General features: G+C 46.1%; 2 protein-coding genes across 2 annotated transcripts in view; both read right to left on the bottom strand.

Annotated features, from left to right (window-relative positions):
- Window positions 1–381: 381 nt before the first annotated feature.
- lrit3a (info leucine-rich repeat, immunoglobulin-like and transmembrane domains 3a) lies at window positions 382–6,817 on the bottom strand. The gene is made up of 4 exons (XM_077022906.1): window positions 6,702–6,817; window positions 5,125–5,591; window positions 3,134–3,439; window positions 382–2,441 (listed from the first exon to the last, which is right to left on the bottom strand). Exons 1-4 carry the CDS (start codon window positions 6,815–6,817, stop codon window positions 1,369–1,371), a joined length of 1,962 nt encoding a protein of 653 aa, XP_076879021.1. The 3' UTR covers window positions 382–1,368.
- A 1,301-nt stretch (window positions 6,818–8,118) lies between these two features.
- The window catches only part of gpm6aa (glycoprotein M6Aa), a 16,515-nt gene continuing 2,260 nt past the window's right edge, over window positions 8,119–22,373 (bottom strand). The window contains exons 2-7 of the mRNA XM_077021114.1: window positions 13,611–13,803; window positions 13,345–13,501; window positions 12,955–13,108; window positions 12,605–12,681; window positions 12,249–12,314; window positions 8,119–10,480 (exon numbers count right to left, since the gene is read on the bottom strand). Coding sequence (XP_076877229.1) covers window positions 10,328–10,480; window positions 12,249–12,314; window positions 12,605–12,681; window positions 12,955–13,108; window positions 13,345–13,501; window positions 13,611–13,803 — 800 coding nt within the window. The 3' untranslated portion in view covers window positions 8,119–10,327. The remainder of the gene's footprint in view (window positions 10,481–12,248; window positions 12,315–12,604; window positions 12,682–12,954; window positions 13,109–13,344; window positions 13,502–13,610; window positions 13,804–22,373) is intronic.

The raw sequence follows: 22,373 nt of genomic DNA, 5'->3' as shown, positions 1-22,373 counted from the left end.
GTGCACATCTGCGAAATTACATGTAAGGATTTGTAAAACAAAATTTTATATGTATAAAATACACACACTTACATGCACAATTACATACACATCTCAAGATACACACAATACTAAATGAATATACCAATAATAATATGCAGTTGTATCATCTTTAATATATCACAGTGCAGTCCTTGTTAGGGATAGTAATAATGTCTATTTTTGTTTTGCCTTGAGACTCCAGCAAGACTTGAAGTGAAAATACCTTTTATACAAAGGGACCAGACAGGAATCAAAGTCTTTTATGAGTAGAACTCCCATTTCAGAGGGACATAAATAATTGGACAAATTAACATAATTAATTAAGGTAATTATCTAAAATTGCCAAGCCTGTTACTTGGTTGCAAATGGTCTGCGTTCCATGGCCAACCAGGGCCCCTGACCCGTAGATGTGACCGGACGCCTCACTGAACATATCCACTTTAGTCTTTAGTCTTTAGTGAGGTGTCCAGGGTTCAGCACACAAACACACATCAGTCCTGTAGTCTGGACACATTAACTCATTCACACAAAATCAGCTACGTCTGAACCCGACAGATGAAACACTTACAGGCCTTTAATTATAATTTGAACTTTATCATGTAAATTTAATTGATTCATCATTGCCTTGATTCATCAAATAGGCTGTGTTTGGGGGGGGGGGGGGTGTTTGGCAGGGCCTTTAATAACAACTATAAAACATTTTAAATTCTCTATAAAAAATTACAACCATGCTAATGCTAACTGTTGGCTTCTGTTATCCTGATTAGAATTTAGAACCGACCCATTTCAAGTAAGCTTGTGTCTTCATCATAACAAAACCATCACTGCATAGTCAATACACAGACAATATTTATGGTTTGAGCATATTGCAGCGCATGCAAAAAGAATTTTAAATATGTAAAAATATATACTGCGTTGAAAAAAACTGAATGAAAACAGGTTAGAATAGTCTTATAGGTGTGTTGTCATAGTCTCATTGGCTTATTGTCATGTTGTCATAGGGATAGACAACACACTGACTGTGTGTCATCTGTGTGTCTCTTCTCATAACACCACCAACTCCAATGAAAACATCACTCCATCCTGTATCGTCATGATTTGCTACAGCACAACCTCCTCTTGTGAGCCGCTACTAAACCACACATTCACCTGGGCTAAAACCACAACGGATTATAAATGTTCACGTAGTCAAGGACTTGCTCTTTTGTGATGCAAAAAGAAAGTATTGTCTAAACATGCAATGTGCGCATATTAGTAAAGATCCTGTATAAGTATTTGTAGGGGCCAGCAGAGATGTGCTGGCAATGTGTATCTCAGTTCTTTGCTGGTTCCTGGGCTCCTAGGGCACTAGCAGAGGTATTCAGAGCGTGAGCTGTCGCTGTTGTGGGTTATTTGAGAGTCAATGCTTGACCGAGAGCAGAGCAGCCTCCTCTCTGACTCCTGCGTCTGCCTCCGAGCCCAGATGTCATTCACCAGTCCGTTCATCGCCCTCGATTTCGTGGGGAGGGTCTCGAACTTCACGTACGTCTCCCTGGAGAGGTCTTCGCGCTCTCCAGCGTTCCTACCCGCGCCGCTGTCTCCTTTGCTGTAGAGCGACGCGATCTTATACAGGAGCAACACAATGAGAGGAAGAAACACCGCACAAGCGACCCCGCTGACGACCAGCAGCCACGTGTCCTGCCCGTCCTGCCCCACGGCCCCCAGAGTACTGAAGTTCACACACTGCTCGTCCTCATTCTCCACACCCTTGGCAGCCAAGCAGACCGTGTACACCTGGTTGGGCAGAAGATTTTCCAGAAGGAGTTTGCCCTGCCCAACATCTGTCTCCACCGTCTGCTTGATTGCTTCAGCATCGTATGGGAAGTAGACAACAGACAAGAGGATGTCGCTAGGCAACCCCTCGGATGTCCATAGCACGAGCGCCGTGTCAGGCGTCTCCTCCACCACCTTGATTTGTTTGATGTAGGGGCTGTCGGCTTTTGTCCTGGCTTCGTCACTGCTGGCCGCACCCTCTCCACCTTTGCCTTGCTGAATCTTGGCAGGTGTGTCTCCAGCAGGTGGGGACCTCTGTACACCTCCACCCGGGCCACGGCTCATCCGGCCAGGCGCGGGTGGAGGCAACGCCGTGGGAGACTTGGAAGTGGACACGGCAGTAAATGAGAGTGATGGAGCTGTAGTCCCTGTCACAGGAGCTGGTGATGCGGTAACCACTCCCGGACCCTCATCGGGCATCTCGGTTGTGGTAAAAGGTGGAGGCGGTGGTGTTGTCTCCATCCCAGCCACAGACAGGGTGACGAAGGCCTCTGCATTCCCGGCAACGTTCTTGGCCTTGCAGCGGTAAATACCTGCATCGCTCACCTGGACTCCCTGGAGGCTGAGGATGGAGCACTGAACACCTTCACCTGGAGAATCCTTCACCACTGCACACACAGGTGTGATCAAAAGGAGTTACAATCAGCACAGAGAGAAAAGATGGAGATGATACTTGTAGATGGGCCCTTCAAGATAATGCTACATTTTGATTTACAGAAGTTGCTATGAAGTAATCATATCTATTGACGCCCACACCCGCCCACACCCGCCCCCACCTGTGAGACATGGCTTGGTTTGGTGTTCCACGTGCTAGTGTTCTCCATACGTGTCTGTCCCTCTGTCCAGTCTGTGTCTCCGATGATCTCCCTCTGATCATCTTTCCCACCTGTTCCTGGTTTATTTCCCTAGTTGGTTTGTGTACTTAACCCTTTGTCCTTTGTCTTTTTCGGTGCTGATTATTGTTATAAGTAAGTGTTGAATCTTTCTGGTTATTGTTTGTCTGTGTAGCCTGTTCGTTATTTCCAGTTTATGTTGTTTATTCTGCCTGGTTTATCTTTTGTTTGTTAATCATGAATATCCATGTTTGCTTAATGACCCTGGACCATGAACACGACTCTGTTTATGGATTTGCCCTGAATAATTACAAATGGACTTCCACAGATGTTACGTTACCCATCATGGATACCAAAAAATGTGTCTTGTACTTTTAAGATTACATTCAAACATATTTGGTATTTCTTCACCAGTAAAGGTTTCTGAGTGTACATTTTCAAGTGAGAAGATCGGAAGCTCTCTGCACCTGTGGTATTGACGCGTGTTCCATCTGCTCTACTCCACAGGAGACTCGGGGTTGGGAAACCTGTGGCATCACAGCGCAGGAGAACGTTGCTTCCCAGGGTAGACGTGATCTTAGTGGCTGAGGTCATCACTGAGGGCTTCACACACTGGTCCAGCTCTGCTCTCTGGAACTGGACTCCAGCCAGGTAAGCCGGGCCGCTGCAGAACAGATACGGATCCATGAGGACCACGCCGGCGTCTGCAGTCTGGGACATCTCGATAAGCTTGGAGATCCGGCAGTCACAGAACCACAGGTTGTCCTGGAGACCTGCAGACATCAAACACAAAACATCAAATAATCTGACACTTGTCAGATTCATGACGCATGTTCTAAGTGTTACTCTGAATTACAGCAATAAGGCGTGGTTCCTGGTACATGGACCAGTGTTTTGATTTTTTTTTTCAGTCCAAAAATACCACAAAAGAAAAAGCAAACGTGAACTCAGTTACATCTGGTCGAGTATCATGTCAAATGCAGCGCCCTGGTTTTGAACACTGTCAGAATATCATGATTGCAAAGCTATTTCCTGGAATAAGAGATTTAATAATCCTAGATTTTTAATCCTAGACGTAATCCTACTTGCATGGCTTCTGCATTCTGAAACCACCTTCTCTTCACTCTCCAAGCAATTCTGCACAAAAATATAAATTCGCATTCACAGCAAACTGAAACAGGAAGTCCTGTTGGGAAGACGTCATGTGCAGACCAGTGTGGTTCAGCCACAAGATTGCCTGTTGCAGCATGGCGGGACTGTAGACAGTCCACACTGAGTCATTCCACTGACAGCTGTGAACAGCTGGGAGGACACACCTCCTGATGACACGCTGGTGATTGTGATTCCTCTAGTGACACGCTAGTGATCATGATAGTGAATCCTTTGGAGGAATTGCTCAGTTTCTGCTGATTAGCATCTGCAAGATTGTGAGTACATGGGATATTGATAACGTATAGTGCAGATTACATAATAGCGCAATATAATTGCCTTCAGCTTTTGGATGGTAGTGCTATGTCGAGAGTCGTGTTTTTCTACGCTGGTCCGGGAGGGTTTTTTGTCTTCTTACAACATTTTCAGCACATTTGTTTAATGTTGGTGACGTGATGAGCATTCTCAATAGGTATAATTAAGTGGACACAAAATGATTTGATTGGATGGACACCCACTACACTAGAATTTCCATATTTATGTCACAGTTTTTAAAATCTGTGCAACATCGTCAACACCACCTCTAAAAATAAGTGTAAAGCTCACTGGATTTATCTGTACGTTTTTATTCTGTGTTGTAATCATGTATGTTCAGACTTTGCACTCTAAGGAAATTACTAGTGTTGCTGTAACAAAGGCAGCAAAGATGTGATGTGTGTGTGTGTGTGTGTGTGTGTGTGTGTGTGTGTGTGTGTGTGTGTGTGTGTGTGTGTGTGTGTGTGTGTGTGTGTGTGTGTGTGTGTGTGTGTGTGTGCCTCTACGCTATGGACAATGGAAACTTACATTTTCAGATTTTTACCATTGCTGCCATAATTTCTGATGGATGTAATAATATGCTATTAGTAAGCTCTGTAGTTATCCTGCTGAGACCCATGACAGAGTAAAACAAAATTCCACCTTAATATGCGGTTTCTACAGTAGACGTACTGCCCTGCAAGTGTGTGAAGGTTTTAGAGGAAGAGGAAGGGCTCACACACACACACACACACACACACACACACACACACTGTGTAGCCCCCACCTGTGACACCAGGAACCAGTGCAGTAACAGGCGTCCAGTTGGACGCGCACACTTCATTTCAGTGTGTGTGTCAGGTGTGTTCATTTGTTTACATTAAGCAAGCATATTTAAATGACTTCAATCATTAATGTACTGGCACATAAGACAAACGAACAAGCCGACAGTCGATGTTCCTCCTGCATTGCCAACACTCACGTCAATACTGAGATCGTTGTTACTACGACCCACCCAGTATGAACTTGTGAGAAGTGTTGGAGGTGGGCCGCAGGTTGGAGAAGGGCGGCCAGATGTCCACCAGGTCAGAGGGCAGCGTGGTCAGTCTGTTGCTGGAGATGTCCAGGTAGGCGATGCTGCGTAGGTAGACGGCGGCTTCCACGGGGACGCTCGTCAGCCGGTTGTTGTGCAGGTCCAGTGTCCTGAGGCTGGGCGTCTCTTTGAGGGACTCCCAGGGGAACGTGGCGATCTGGTTCCCGTCCAGACGTAGCTCGTGCAGCACCTTCAGGTTGTAGAAGCTGCGCGCGTCCACGGAGGCGACGGCGTTGTAGGCGATCCACAGGTACCGCAGCTCGGTGAGGTAGTAGAAGGCCTCGGGTGGGACACGCCGCACCATCGTCTTCTCCACCCGCAGCTTCCGAGTGTCCACCGGCACGTTCACGGGGACGTCGGACATGTCTGGGTCATTACACAGGACAGTCCTAGGGGACGGTGGAGGACGTTATAGCCAAACATCAATCAAGTAAAATAACTCTACAGACTGGGTTCCTGGACCCAGGTTATGTCTAATACTCCCAGAATTAGACCCAGACTAATCTTAATCCACATCTAGGTAAATATCCCTATGTGGTAGTGACAACAGCACTTCTTAAGTTAAAAAATCTAGCGACAAGGAAATGAAATTTTCTTGAAAACTTTCTTGAAAATAAAATTTTTTTATTCAACATTGTACTTCAACCTGCAACCTGTCACCTCTGTCTGTTTTCCCTAATCAATCTGATTTGCTCTGTGTCCTGTCATCTGTATTGACAGATGTAAACAATGTTTGTAATCAATTGTAATCATTACAAAGGCATCACAATGGTTTTGATACACCATTGGTCTCTCTTACAATTCAAAGTCATTTAAATAAATTGCAGATATTTACATTTCAAATATGGCCAACAATCATGTTTTTGCAAAGTTGCATAACACCGATATGATCAATGTGATTTGTATGCAGTGTTTTCATGTAGTCTAAGTGCTTGAAGCATGGAAATATTAAAATTTTTCAGATTAGTTAAACCATAGAGAGTAAATATTGGGCATTTGTGTGTGTAAATCAGGTTGTGTCCCGGTAAAGGCACTAGGTGATTATATGAACTGCTACACTAAGTACGAATCACACACAACTAATTTGAACACATGGAGGTTGCTTGTGCGTTTGTACGCCGTTACAAATAAACATTTGTCCTCATCATTACAAACACAGTGGGAAGGCCTATAAACAAATCAACTCTGATATTATAAATAATCTGCAACACAGACATTTTTAATCTGTAGGCTGTTCTAGAAATTACAAACTGATCTGATAGATTACATTCCAGACCAACTATTACCATAACATTTTAAAAAACTTTGTACATGATGTTTTCATTTTTAATAAATTATCATTATTTATATATTGTACAATATTGTAGAAATCCTAAATGACTATGAAAGACACCATGTAGGCCCTGACTGAAAACGCAACCCCATGATGCTGAAGTTGTCCAGATATTCGAGGTGTTCTGTAGCCTGTGTGGTGAAGGACGTGTCCAGTGCGGCTGTACCTGGTCCCGGGTCCGTCGGAGTGTGTGTGAAACGTGCAGAAGCACTGGGAGGGACAGAAGGCCTGAGCAGAACCGAACCAGCACAGCAGCGCCTGAGCAAACAGCAGACGCGGCATCCTGCCCTCGCCTAGAGCCGCGCGCGCTCACGCACGTGCACGCTCACGCGCATCAGAGCCCACTAAACGCGGGCCGGCGCGTCCGGTAAGCAGCGGGCCGAGGGAGTCCGCGGCGGCACCGCCGGAGAGGCAGGAGACAGCATCGCGTCCGGGGAGGAATCCACGCACAGGTGAGGAGCGCCGGCGCTGGTCAGCTAGTCAGATGGAGCCCGGGTGGAGGAGGTGGAGTTTGTGGATTAGAAGAGGATTTCACAGAGCTGAGTAGGTCACAGAAGTCGAGCGAGGGGGGTGGGGTGAACGTTTGTGTGTGTGTGTGTGTGTGTGTGTGTGTGTGTGTGTGTGTGTGTGTGTGTGTGTGTGTGTGTGTGTGTGTGTGTGTGTGTGTGTGTGTTTGTTGGGACAGATAAGCTCTGACACACTAATTGGATGAGTGAGAGCAGGTTTTCCCCATTATGTGACAAGGTCCCACATATCCTCCACCCAACCCTCTCCATGTTTAACGATCCACACCCACTGGGCAGCGCTGACCACTGTGTGTGCACGACAGGGTTTCACTTGAGTGTGAGCTGCAGTCTGGTTTATGATTTATGGGCCAGCTGAGAAAAATGAACAGGGAGAGGGAGAGGGAGAGAGAGAGAGAGAGAGAGAGAGAGAGAGAGAGAGAGAGAGAGATGCTCAATCCAATATATGTGGCTGTGGACAATGTTATGAGAACAATTTCAAATACTGAAAATCATAGCAAATAGAATGATTTAATCATAGTAAATCATACCAATGTGTATTATAGTATAATAGTGAAATGATGGTATAAAATTCAGGATATGTTTTATCTGTAATGAGCAATGTAGGACAATTTATTATCACGTTTAATGAATTAATTGAGGGGCTGTCCTTAATGGTTAACCTTTAAATTATGCTGTAGATCATCACACAAACATCTGACGTGTGTGCTGAAGCTTCCATGTTCCTGCTACTGTTCTTCTGCTGGAGGCTTTACAGGTTCCAGACGTTCTAACGAAGAGCAGGCGTGATTGGTCAGGTACGCAGCTGTAGCCCCGCCCATCCCTACACCTGCACGAGAGCAGGTGTGACATTCTCACCCAGGTACACGGCTGTAGCTCCGCCCAGCCCAGTGTGCAAAACATCCCGCAAAAGTGATTAAGATTCAATAAAACTGATTATAATATAAACCAGTTAATTAAGCAAAACTAAACATAGCGCAATAGTGTTCAGTCATTTAAAATGGTTGTAGTCACTGTTGTCACTGAAATAACCACAATTTCAATAACCACATGAGAGTATTTCTTAACAAGTACACCAGTGTAGTTTATTTACGCAAGCAGTTTGTCCCTACAGATGTGAAAAGCCACTGACAAGCGGTTGGCACATTTATGTACAAAACAGATTTATGGTACGGCCTGCTACAAAGCATTCTTAAATGAACGTACAAAAAGATTAATACAAGGAGAAAGAGGGTAGGGAGGGAGGGGACTGAGAGGGAGGGAGGCGGGGTTAGGGGAGGAGTAGGGGGGGTTAGGGGAGCAGGAGGCGGGGTTTAGGGACAGAGGAGTCCTGTATCAGGACAGTGGTTCAGAAAGCAACGGTAACAGGGCACAGAGTGCAGACTCCAGGCCAGTAATAGAGCTCACCACAACCTAAACAGTTACAAACCAAACACCACTATCAAACAGCAGGAGTGACGGCCCAGGGCAGTTAGCAGAGGCCTCCAAGCACCGCACATCATGAGAGCATACGATGGAGCCCACAAGACACGCCAGAGGAACAACTCAAACTCATAAAAACGTGAAATGGTTTTTGTTTTTTTGTTTTTTTTTTTACATTTCTTTTTTTTTGGTTCTTTTTTTTTCTTCTTTTTTTTTATCTTGGACCCAGTAAAAACGATTACCATTAAATGCATGACCATGCCACAAATAACACCTAGGTTCACAGTCTTTACCTAACGTTGTGAGGACCCAGCTGGCTGGCTGAATGCCCGATGCACTTACACTGAGAAAGAGCTCACAAAATGGTCAAATAAGTGCACAAAACTAGCTCTTAACACTGACAGAACATGGCTCGCCAAGCAGTATAGGAATGATAAGACACCTCTATAGTCCAATAGTAGAATGACTTGTAAGCAAGACAACATGTTTTTTTTGCCATCAAGGTAATAGTATCTTTGAATATGTAATTCAGTTGTGATTTTCCCTTTAAAAAAAATAATAACCAGAAAAGTGATCACAAACATTACTTTGCCTGAATTCTCTTCACTTTTTAAAAAGATTTTACAATAAGGCCATCCCCTCTTTAGTCACATGGTTTAGTCCGCCCTCCCTCCTCTTTAGTCACATAGTTTAGTCCACCCCCCCCCCTCCACTGCAGTCACGTGGAATGTATTTTTGATTCTCAAACAAATTCACCTGAAATTGAAGTGCTTACATACAATACAAGTATTCATTTACAGAATGGCTATATACACAAACGAGAAATAAACCCTGCAAATAAAAAGTTAATCGTCTACTTACCGGGATCTATCATCTGTAAGAAAATAAAAGCGGGGCATAAATAATACTGTCAGCTTGTGCATGTGTGGAGGTCAGGCAGTAGAGACCTTTCTGTGTTATTACTCAAGAAAGAGTGAGATATGGTGGTGGTCTCCTGAAGGGGAGCAGTGCCACTACATCTCGGTTACGGCTCCGTCTAAAGGAGACTACACAACCCGACCCTGACTGGCCGCGGGCTCCCAGAACACAGGGGGAGCACAGCAAGCAACTTAGAACCTTTTCTCTTATTTGTTTGGATACGCTATGCAATGATATCTGTAGAAAAATAATAAAGACTTTATGGTACATTTGCCATTTCTTATTAATTTTGTTTCTTTTTTCTGTTTTTTGATAATTTTTTTTTTCTATTTCCAAAATAATGCAGAATGATCAAAGCCTTCTGCTGCTTCTGGGCCAAAAACCTTTCACTGATTAAAAATAAATTAATAAATAAATAAAACGAGAGAGAGAGAGAGAGAGAGAGAGAGAGAAAGAGAGAGAGAAAATCGGAATCAGTTTTCCTAGTTTTTCATTCATGTGTGAACTTAGGGTGAAAATGAACCCTCAGACAAAGACATACGATAAATGTGCTTTTCTACCCCAGAGCTGACCCACAAAATAAAATCAATGCACGAGCCAACACTGATGTTTAAGATATGAAAATAAAATTGCATAATTAATTCCTGAACTAAATAAAATCAAAGAAAAGAACATGCACAGTATCTTCAAATAAAACTCAAACAATACTGTAAAAAAACTATAAAATTACAGCTACGTCTACCTAATATTAACACTAATACAATAATAATAACAACGATAATAATAACAGTAATGTTTGTGCGAGAGGGGCAGGGTGGGCCATGGGGTTAGTAACATAACAGCGGTTGGACAGCAACAGTGCCAGAACTCCCCGGGACAGGAAGTGAGGTCACCGAGGCTCCTCCCCCCTCTCCACTGTCTTCCTGTCTTATGTGTAGGCGTTGAGGCGCTCCTTGGAGCGCGTGGAGTGGATGTCGTGAAGCTCCTGCTCCTCCTTGGACTTACAGTCCTCGTATTTCTGCATCTTACAGGCGTCCTTCACGTAGGCCCAGTTGGCCGACAACACCATCAGGTAGTGGATCTGCAAGAAAACACGTCACACATTCAGACCATTCAGTTCCCTTTTCTTAAGATTTGAACGTCTGTGAGGGACCATAATCACGAAATGCCCTTGAGTGTGTTGGATAAGGGCACTTCAAATGGAACTCTACATTTTACTTTTATTTTTCAAATACTTTTACGCAGTGCAGGAATCCCTTACGTGCTCGCCATAATAAAAGCCATTTTTAAAATTTTAATATCTTGTAATTGATCACGCAACATGCTTCATATTTCTTATAATCTTTGCCACATGTTTCTGTGCTCACTGGGCTGCCAGGTTCGCGCAGAAAGGAGCGCGTTAGGTGACGTCAGTGCTCGGGTCTAAAATGTGCCGGGCCACCAGCAGGGGGCAGTGTTGTAAACGAGCCGCGCCACCAGCAGGGGGCAGTGTTGTAAAGCAGTGGGACGTTTCAACTTCAGCAGCACAGTCGAACCCCACGACAATGCCGTGAATATCTCCCCATTTTATATGACGGAGAACAAATTGTCTTCATCTGCCGTTAAAGCAATGGAATCATGCATATACATTAACTGACATGTAATAAGTAGGTGTAAACAAAATCGATATATGTATTAAATCATCAAATCTTTAGCATGTAAATAATTTATTTTAATGTAAGTAATTTATTTTAATAACTACAGTGAACTCGCACATGCTTAAGCAACTGTTTCTGTCTGATGTGCAGTTTTAATAATAGCTGCTCATTACTCTTATTGGGTAAAAATAAAATAGAAATGCAAAATATATATATATATATATATATATATATATATATATATATATATATATTATTATTATTTTTTTTTTTAAAGAAAATAAACATAGCCTTATGTAATATACTAGTACCAGAACATCATTATGCAGTTTTATTTATAACTGATTTACAAAAAATGGCCACACCCTAGTTCTCAGCCTAGTCTGGTAAGCGTCTTTTGGGACAGTGAGTCTTACTGCTGTTTTTCACGTGTCTCGGTAAGTCTGCATTTAATGGTCAGGTAAACCAGCTTGTTTTAGGTGTGGGGGGAAGACCGTTTGCACCATCTCTGACTAACTGCCTCTGTGTCTGCCTCGGAAAATGGCTCCTTACAAATTACTGAGTGATGTTTGCAGCAAGCTCCAGGCCCTTTCTTACAGTTTCCATAGCAACTGTATGACTTATCCAGCGTCTCTCAGTGAGAGAGGAAGAGAGTGGGGAGAGAGAGATAGAGGGAGAGAGAGAGATAGATGGAGAGAGAGACAGAGGGATGAAAAGGCAAGAAGGATGATGAGAGGCAAAACACTAGAAAGAATTAGAGGGTAAAATCAGCCATGCCATGATCCCACTGCACCAATACAAGCAGGAAAACACAGGTCAGCTTGTTCAGTGCTAATAAACAAGAACTCAGTTTCCCAGAATTCCTGGCGAAGGCGGAGCTGGTGACTCATAGCTTCATCCTGGTACTCGCTTGCAGTACCGCACTGAATATTTCAGCTGAAGTAAGTGATGTTATTCAGCCATTTTGCTGTAGTCAGTGTTTTGTTAAACTGAAATAATTAGATACGACATTTAGATAAAATTTGTGACAGAACCTTATGACAATCCTATCAGTATTTTTTCAGACATAAATAATTTATGACATTTTGATGGATTTAAATATTTGTCCTCAGTATGGTTATAAATATTACTTTAGGGCCAACCATGTTTAAATGAGAAAATGAGTTATTAGCACTACACTTAAATGTGCAAATGTGGTTGGGGTCATCTCACCATGGCGATAACAGCAGCCCCTGCACCAGCAAGGGCACAAACGAACAGGTGAAAGGTCATATCCACCTGGGAAACACCAGAGGACGTCATTTACTATCACGTTATTCACTGTGATGTTATTTACTATCACGTTATTCACTGGGAAACACCAGAGGACGTAATTTACTATCACGTTATTCACTGTGATGTCATTTACTATCACATTTTTCACTGTGATGTCATTTACTATCACGTTATTCACTGTGATGTCATTTACTATCACGTTATTCACTGTGACGTTATACACTGCACACCCTTGTATTTTATTCTACTTTATTGTATGAATAATTCATAAATGTTAACACGAGGACACTCACCTCCTTTGATTCGCACATTTTAAAGAACTTCTCTGATCCTGTGCACACCGTCTTCTCCTCACTGATAGTCACAACACCTGAAACCCAAAGCCAGAATCAATCAAGCTGAGAACCAGACAATAGTGTCTCGGGAACAAGCAGCCCAATACCATTAAAATGTCTGTTTAGAGCGCTGAAACTATAGAGTGAAATGTTGAAAAACTCACCCGTGAGCACTTTGGTGCCTGGAGGTTTTAGATGTGGCTGTCAGGGCAGTAACTAGCCCTGCAGTACACTGAGCTCAAGGCTGAAGCGTGTTCAGCGTGTTCAGCATGTTGCTCAGTGTTCAGCTAGCGGAGGGAGCTGCTTACCGAACTGCCGCGGGTCCAGACACAGACTCGCCCCCTCCAGCATCGTGGTGTTCTGACAGATGGTCCAGATGTTGAAGTACATGAAGACGGGCAGCGCAGTGAAGGCTGTGACCCCGAGCCAGGCCAGCATGAAGATGTACGTCAGCATGATGAACTAGGAAGGACAGGAGAGCGTCTGAAACACTGAAACACTGTTCTAAATGCCTGTAAATCACCACGGATGAGGAATCCCCATAAACCCACACAGATCAGCACCTGCAGATGCAGACGAACACTGGCTACAGTATGGAGGGACCTGGCCATCTTAGGATACTCTAAAATACCTTCAGACATTTATTTAACAAATATTGATTTGTATGTTACGGCTTGTTGTAGTCTAGCAGTGCCTACCCATGCGCTAACACAACGGCCACAGGTGGTGATCTTGAAATCTCCATAGAGGTCTTTGATGGCCCCGCTGGTGAAGAAACCCTCCACCATCAGCAGGATGCCGTACACGAAGAATGCGGAGGCAATGCCGTAGATCACGTACTTGATGATGTCGATCCTAGACGTCGCAGAGATAAGGGTCAAAGGTTAAAACCCTGCACTGCACACCGGTGCAGCTGGTTATGCGTTTGTTTGGATGTTTAACTGTATGTCACATGGTTCCTCACATGGTAAAGACGTCCAGGGAGTCTCCAGGTGCTCTGACCACCTCGAAGTAGTTCTGCAGGATGGTGAGTGTCCCGGAGAGCGCTTCGTGGCCGCACCCGCAGAACAGCGCCACGCCGGCGTACAGCAGGATGGTGGCGATCAGGGACGGGTACGGGATGCCCCGCAAACACTTCAGGCAGCACTCCATACATCCTGAGATTAGACAGAGATCAGACAGAGATCAGACGACTCAAAATCAAACATCACGAGCAAGGTGCTCTCATCATTTGCCAGTGCTGTGTGATTGGTCCGCTGTGTGATTGGTCCGCTGTGTGATTGGTCACCGCAGGTCTTTCTGAGATTGTCATTGCCATTATTACTGAAACAGTGTCATGATATTTTAGAGCTGCCCTTCTTAGCCTTGAGGACCAGATGTTCCAGATATTTTGTTCTGTCCCTGCTCCCATCACACCTGTATCGTGTGTCCCCTGTTCCTAACGTCTTGGTTTGGGTTTGCTGCTAGCTGGGATAGACCACGTGGCTCTGAAGGTTCGATTAATCGTCTTATCTAGTATTAAAATAAGAACTATAGCATTTGAACCAATTCTGGAACTCAGAGTTACCCCTCCACAGAGTGTGTGAACACTTCTACAGAGTGTGTGTGCACACTTCCACAGAGTGTGTGCACACTTCCACAGAGTGTGTGCACTCTTCCACAGAGTGTGTGCACTCTTCCACAGAGTGTGTGAACACTTCCACAGAGTGTGTGAACACTTCCACAGAGTGTTTGCACACTTCCAGAGTGTGTGCACTCCTCCACAGAGTGTGTGCACTCTGTTTGCACTACCTGCTTCTGCCTGCTTGGAAAACCAGTCACCACACTCTGAACTCTAATATCCATGGTGGAAAAGTGATGAATCTATTCATTTTAATCATTACACTCAAGCTCATGGGTCGCTGTTGCTTTAGTGCCGTGTGTAATAGATTGTATTGTATGTTATGTGAATGGGGTTATGGACCTCATGTACTTTAGGTTTGCAGTGCTCAGTAAGTCTGGATCACAGGAAAGTGAAGTAAATCAGTGCGTGTGAGGCCACTGGTCACGTTAGCTGGTAATGGGGCTCTGAATGGGAACTCTGGCCAAACGCAGACGGGTAAAGATGAAGCCATAAACCTCACACCTGACTGTGGACTGGCCAGAGACTGACCCCATGTCATAAGAGCTGCTTTGGGCTACTGCTTGGCTGGAGACATATTACACGTTAATAACACGTCTACCCACAGTATGTTACAGCATCTGTCCACTCTGACAGAGCAATTCTACATGCAAGCCCAGCGTATGTGGCTTAGAGCACGCTTCATCATCGCCAAACGAGCCTTTGTGTAAACCGAGGGCGCTATGTAACCACAACGCCTTTGTCGTTTCATATTTAATTTCCTAAACAGCAAGCAGCGCCCTGTGCATCTGAGCTGCTTACTGGAAATAAGAGGCATAAATCGAGGGAAAATCTGTGTGATGTTACATTCATAATTCAGAGACAGACGGGCACACACAGCCCAATGTGGTCATGCATTATTAACACCCTCTACGGTTGTGCTCAGCTGACTGAGCACACTCACACGCTTGATGCTTCTGTGTTTAGGCAGGATGGCCAGTGCCCTTTCTGTTCAAAGCGGATTTCGGGCCGTGTGAGTGCCGTCCGAGAGCTGCGCGCATCGTGAGGTCAGACAGACGAAAGACAGGAGCTTCTTCTGAACATTAATTAAACCTGCCAAAAGCTTCTTCTTAACATTAATTAAAGTTGCCTAGAGCTCCATCTTAATGTTAATTAAAGCTCCATAAATATCAGTCTGAACTTGTATGTTCTGGTCTCTGGTTTTAATTATGTGGGACTCTATATAAGAGCACAGGCTACGGCCTGCAGCGTATGGTCAACGTGTGATACTGTCTGTATAAGGGAGATACTCCAAACCACAGTGCAAAGATTAATAAATAAAGGAGTGTATCATATTTCACCTCTATATGGCTCTAGAGTCAAACATGGATTTCTTAGATCCATTTAACTCTGCTGTCAGATATCATAATTCTTACTGCTGAAGAGATTTTATCTTCATTTTCTTCCCCCCTACATGTTGGATTAAAGTGGAGGTAGTTGCTCTCCTAAAGACCTCGCTGCTCTGCAATCTGATTGTTTAAAATTTTCTAAAACCCATTAAATGGACAGACAGAAAGAAGGAAAACTCAGGGTGGATTGGTGGTAGTGGGTCAGCCGTCATCCACACAAAAGAAAGACTGGACTGCTACGTGCTACAAACCAAAAAAAACAGCTTAACCAGCCTAAAACCTGCTGAAAAGACAAAAGAATAGCCGGCCGAGTTTGGATCTGAACAGCCTGGACTCCTGCACAGTTCAACCAAAAAGAGGAACTCAAATTAAGGAAAGGAAATGCAAATTAAGCCCCTCCCCAAACGGTCTTAACAAAAGCACTCTGGAGAGGGGGGGTGGGGGGGGGGGGGTTGTGTCACTGTCTGATTATGCTGCTCAGTGTGGTCCTCCTCCCCACCCAACGCCCCCCTGCCCCAACGCCCCCCCTGCCCCTACGCCCACCCTCTGCCCCTACGCCCCCCCTGCCCCTACGCCCCCCCTGCCCCTACGTCCATCTGTCAGTCTGACAGCCCCTGTGCTGCCCCCAACCACCCCCTCCCACACGCACCCCTCCCCCTTTAATCCCCAGAACCGCAGGGTCACCGTGACCCACACGCCCCTCCCAACATCCAGACACGTCCAAGAGGAAGCGATCTCACAACGCGGCCCCACACCACAGCCAAGACAAAAGGCTGTGAGTGAGCTCTTAACCTAATCCTGAGTTACTGCCCTGGACACAGAATAACAGGGGGGGTGTAAACTGGGGTGTAGACTGGGGTGTAGACTGGGGTAGAGACTGGGGTGTAGAGACGGGTGTAGACTGGGGTGTAAAGACTGGGGTGTAGAGACTGGGGTGTAGACTGGGGTGTAGAGACTGGGTTGTAGACTGGGGTGTAGACTGGGGTGTAGACTGGGGTGTAAAGACTGGGGTGTAGACTGGGGTGTAGAGACTGGAGTGTAGACTGGGGTGTAGACTGGGGTAGAGACTGGGGTGTAGACTGGGGTGTAGACTGGGGTGTAGAGACTGGGGTGTAAAGACTGGGGTGTAGAGACTGGGGTGTAGACTGGGGTGTAGAGACTGGGGTGTAGACTGGGGTGTGGACTGGGGTGTAGACTGGGGTGTAGACTGGGGTGTAGAGACTGGGGTGTAGACTGGGGTGTAGACTGGGGTGTAGACTGGGGTGTAGAGACTGGGGTGTAAAGACTGGGGTGTAGAGACTGGGGTGTAGACTGGGGTGTAGAGACTGGGGTGTAGACTGGAGTGTGGACTGGGGTGTAGAGACTGGGGTGTACACTGGGGTGTAGAGACTGGGGTGTAGACTGGGGTGTAGACTGGGGTGTGGACTGGGGTGTAGACTGGGGTGTGGACTGGGGTGTAGACTGGGGTGTAGACTGGGTTGTGGACTGGGGTGTAGACTGGGGTGTAGAGACTGGGGTGTAGACTGGGGTGTGGACTGGGGTGTAGACTGGGGTGTAGACTGGGGTGTAGAGACTGGGGTGTAGACTGGGGTGTAGACTGGGGTGTAGAGACTGGGGTGTAGACTGGGGTGTGGACTGGGGTGTAGACTGGGGTGTAGAGACTGGGGTGTAGACTGGGGTGTGGACTGGGGTGTAGAGACTGGGGTGTACACTGGGGTGTAGAGACTGGGGTGTAGACTGGGGTGTAGACTGGGGTGTGGACTGGGGTGTGGACTGGGGTGTGGACTGGGGTGTAGACTGGGGTGTAGACTGGGGTGTGGACTGGGGTGTAGACTGGGGTGTGGACTGGGGTGTAGACTGGGGTGTAAAGACTGGGGTGTAGACTGGGGTGTAGAGACTGGGGTGTAGACTGGGGTGTAGACTGGGGTAGAGACTGGGGTGTAGACTGGGGTGTAGACTGGGGTGTAGAGACTGGGGTGTAAAGACTGGGGTGTAGAGACTGGGGTGTAGACTGGGGTGTAGAGACTGGGGTGTAGACTGGGGTGTGGACTGGGGTGTAGACTGGGGTGTAGACTGGGGTGTAGAGACTGGGGTGTAGACTGGGGTGTAGACTGGGGTGTAGACTGGGGTGTAGAGACTGGGGTGTAAAGACTGGGGTGTAGAGACTGGGGTGTAGACTGGGGTGTAGAGACTGGGGTGTAGACTGGGGTGTGGACTGGGGTGTAGAGACTGGGGTGTACACTGGGGTGTAGAGACTGGGGTGTAGACTGGGGTGTAGACTGGGGTGTGGACTGGGGTGTAGACTGGGGTGTGGACTGGGGTGTAGACTGGGGTGTAGACTGGGTTGTGGACTGGGGTGTAGACTGGGGTGTAGAGACTGGGGTGTAGACTGGGGTGTGGACTGGGGTGTAGACTGGGGTGTAGACTGGGGTGTAGACTGGGGTGTAGAGACTGGGGTGTAGACTGGGGTGTGGACTGGGGTGTAGACTGGGGTGTAGACTGGGGTGTAGAGACTGGGGTGTAGACTGGGGTGTAGACTGGGGTGTAGAGACTGGGGTGTAGACTGGGGTGTGGACTGGGGTGTAGACTGGGGTGTAGAGACTGGGGTGTAGACTGGGGTGTGGACTGGGGTGTAGACTGGGGTGTAGACTGGGGTGTAGACTGGGGTGTAGAGACTGGGGTGTAGACTGGGGTGTAGACTGGGGTGTAGAGACTGGGGTGTAGACTGGGGTGTGGACTGGGGTGTAGACTGGGGTGTAGACTGGGGTGTAGAGACTGGGGTGTAGACTGGGGTGTAGACTGGGGTGTAGACTGGGGTGTAGACTGGGGTAGGCACTGGGAGAGGGAGAGACTGACGGATGGAAGGTGAAAGGAGAGAAACTGAGAGGAAGTCTTGGATAACCTTCGTCTATGGGAGACTGCACAAGCGTAAGTGAAAGGGCTTCTGTTTTCAACCTTTTCTCTTTTCCAATTTTTTGTTACTATGTTTAAACATCCTGGATATATTCCCACATGATATATACTAACATCCTGGATATATTCTTACAGGATAAATACTAACATCCTGGATATATTCCTACAGGATATATACTAACATCCTGGATATATTCTTACAGGATAAATACTAACATCCTGGATATATTCCTACAGGATATATACTAACATCCTGGATATATTCCTACAGGATATATACTAACATCCTGGATATATTCCCACATGATAAATACTAACATCCTGGATATATTCCTACAGGATAAATACTAACATCCTGGATATATTCCCACATGATAAATACTAACATCCTGGATATATTCCCACATGATAAATACTAACATCCTGGATATATTCCCACAGGATAAATACTAACATCCTGGATATATTCCCACATGATAAATACTAACATCCTGGATATATTCCCACATGATAAATACTAACATCCTGGATATATTCCCACATGATAAATACTAACATCCTGGATATATTCCTACAGGATAAATACTAACATCCTGGATATATTCCTACAGGATAAATACTAACATCCTGGATATATTCCCACATGATAAATACTAACATCCTGGATATATTCCTACAGGATAAATACTAACATCCTGGATATATTCCCACATGATAAATACTAACATCCTGGATATATTCCCACATGATAAATACTAACATCCTGGATATATTCCCACAGGATAAATACTAATATCCTGGATATATTCCCACATGATAAATACTAACATCCTGGATATATTCCTACAGGATAAATACTAACATCCTGGATATATTCCCACAGGATAAATACTAACATCCTGGATATATTCCCACAGGATATATACTAACATCCTGGATATATTCCTACAGGATATATACTAACATCCTGGATATATTCCCACAGGATAAATACTAACATCCTGGATATATTCCCACAGGATAAATACTAACATCCTGGATATATTCCTACAGGATATATACTAACATCCTGGATATATTCCCACAGGATAAATACTAACATCCTGGATATATTCCCACAGGATAAATACTAACATCCTGGATATATTCCTACAGGATAAATACTAACATCCTGGATATATTCCCACAGGATAAATACTAACATCCTGGATATATTCCCACAGGATATATACTAACATCCTGGATATATTCCTACAGGATAAATACTAACATCCTGGATATATTCCTACAGGATATATACTAACATCCTGGATATATTCCTACAGGATAAATACTAACATCCTGGATATATTCCCACATGATAAATACTAACATCCTGGATATATTCCCACAGGATAAATACTAACATCCTGGACATATTCCTACAGGATAAATACTAACATCCTGGATATATTCCCACATGATAAATACTAACATCCTGGATATATTCCCACAGGATAAATACTAACATCCTGGATATATTCCTACAGGATAAATACTAACATCCTGGATATATTCCCACATGATAAATACTAACATCCTGGATATATTCCCACAGGATAAATACTAACATCCTGGATATATTCCTACAGTTTTCTCTTCCTATTCAGGCATCAAATCTGAAAGAATCTGAATCTGAAAGAATCACAATTACATTTTCCCACTGAGAAGAGTGTAATTTAAGCGGAGCCCGTGGCCCCGCTCCTCAGCCATGCCCCATGGCCCCGCCCTCTAAGGGGGGGTGGATCTTCCAGTGCTGCATGTCCCCTCTCTGCACGCCTGAACAAGCTGTGTTGTTGCCGTGGCGACCGAGGCTCGGGCCAGGCGCGCTCCCTGACCCACTTAGAGTGCCGAGTGTCAACACATTCGGCTGCAAACGTATTGAATGGGGGGGAGAGGAGAGAGGGCAGGGGGCGGGGCAGGATTGGGGGGTGTTGTAGGGGGCGGGGTGGAGGGGCGGGGGCAGGGGGGGCGTTGTAGGGGGCGGGGTGGGGTGGGGGTGGGGGTGGGGTATAGGGGCAGGGGGGTGGTCTGAAGAGACTGAAGCACAAGGCTGAAATTCAGTCTGACCCTGCTTGGAGGAAAATAGAAAAGCCCATGGTCAGCCCAAACACCCCCCCCCCCCACCCCACCCCCCCAGTCACTCAGCTTCATCACTGTTGATGATGATGATGATGATGATGAAATGCTCTGAACGCCCTCACTGTTCCTCCCATCTCATTCTGTTCTCGTCGCTCTGAAGTTGGGCAAACTTGAACACACTGAGCACCTGTTCCTCTGAGTTCATGGTCTCTAGGCCAGTTAAAGCACCCGTCAGAAGAGTGGGGCGTCTCCCTCTGTGTTCAGTAGCCATGCTGACCCGCGTCCTGAGGTGGGGGTTTGGATGTAGAACTACGGCCCCTGGGTGGAGAACACGAGGAGGGAAAATCGGGCACTAGTTTGTGAATCGCAGTGTGCACGTGAAACTGCAAACATCCTTCAAGCCAGGCGTGTGCGTTTCTCACCGTGAGCCATGACTTGTAAACACTGGAGAGAGCTCGTGTCAGAAGTAGCTCGTGCTGTGCGCTATCATCAGAGCGTCGTACAACTCGAATTTCACTAAACGCTGAAAAAGCTTCCACATTTCAAGGTACCAAGCATAAGTGGGAACTGCGCAAGACACACACACACACACACACACACACATCTGTTGGTTGTGTAAGAAGGAGCGTGTTGTAGCGGTGGAGCTAGAGGCTGGTCAGCTTCCATCACGCTACATCTTCACACATCTTTAACAGATCATCCACAGATCGCCCTGTTCTCACACCGCTTGTCCTGCCACCGGTAATAACCCGAGACTGCCCAAAATAAACCGGGACATACTTCCACACTATGGCTGCAGCCTAGCCGCGAGGTGATCGGTACATCCAGAATCATCTCTGTCCCACATCCTCCCCAGAGCTCAGTGGAGGTTCTGGCCTGCGCTGGCCTGTCTGACACGGACCTGCCCCCCATGCAGAGGGCCATCCGGGGCTGATAAGCACCCGGGGTGGGGGATCTGGTACTGGGATCTGGCCTCTCCATAAAGCCCAATGAAGTGTGATAGCACCACTCACCGATAAACATCAGAGGAATGTGCAGACAGGCTCATGAATAAGAGAGGTGGTGTATCTGCTCTAACGGCCTAATGCTCTCTAACACAATAACCGTGGACAGTAATGAAATGACTACTGTCTCATGAGGCTGCACCTGCCCCACCCCCCCACCGCTACAGTTCAGCACTCTGCCCCTCTGAGCTCTCCGCCAGGGTTAAACGCCTGTCGGTCCATTGCTGTGTGTCTCGTCATAGCTCAGGTGTGTTTACAGGTTGGGTCTGTGGTCAGATGGCTACACCTGCTTCAACTGCTACAGTGGTGGATGTTTACAGGGAGGTCCCTAAATTGCAAAACACTGCCAGCTGACATATAACATAACTGGTAAAATATTAAAAATCACAGAATGAGCGAGACAGACTGAGAGAGAGAGAGAGAGAGAGAGAGAGAGAGTAAAGCTACTGCTATGTGCTGAAACTGTTTCTGTCTTCCTCAGTGTTAAGTCTGTGCATGCCAGGCTCAACAACTAACCCTCACCGTGTTGGGCGCTACACCCCAAACCCCGTAGCACCTGCACCAACACCACCCCAACACCACCCCAGCTCTTTAGATCAAACCCGGAGGCCATGCTGTATGGGGCCCACGACTACAGAGCCCCAGAATCAGAGAGAGGAAGTGATAACGATGAGTCTGCC

Source organism: Brachyhypopomus gauderio, chromosome 11 (assembly GCF_052324685.1).
Source record: "Brachyhypopomus gauderio isolate BG-103 chromosome 11, BGAUD_0.2, whole genome shotgun sequence".
Classification (NCBI taxonomy): domain Eukaryota; kingdom Metazoa; phylum Chordata; class Actinopteri; order Gymnotiformes; family Hypopomidae; genus Brachyhypopomus; species Brachyhypopomus gauderio.
The sequence above is the reverse complement of the archived record's forward strand: the minus strand, read 5'-3'. Positions and strand labels throughout refer to the sequence as shown.

What these genes read in the sequence shown, in the direction of transcription:
- lrit3a (XM_077022906.1), bottom strand. Translation starts at nt 6,817, where the DNA reads ATGCCGCGTCTGCTGTTTGCTCAGGCGCTGCTGTGCTGGTTCGGTTCT. An exon ending in TCCGACGGACCCGGGACCAG is followed by an intron (nt 5,592 to 6,701) that starts GTACAGCCGCAC and finishes ACCGTCCCCTAG; the next exon opens with GACTGTCCTGTGTAATGACC. An exon ending in TTCTCACAAGTTCATACTGG is followed by an intron (nt 3,440 to 5,124) that starts GTGGGTCGTAGT and finishes TGATGTCTGCAG; the next exon opens with GTCTCCAGGACAACCTGTGG.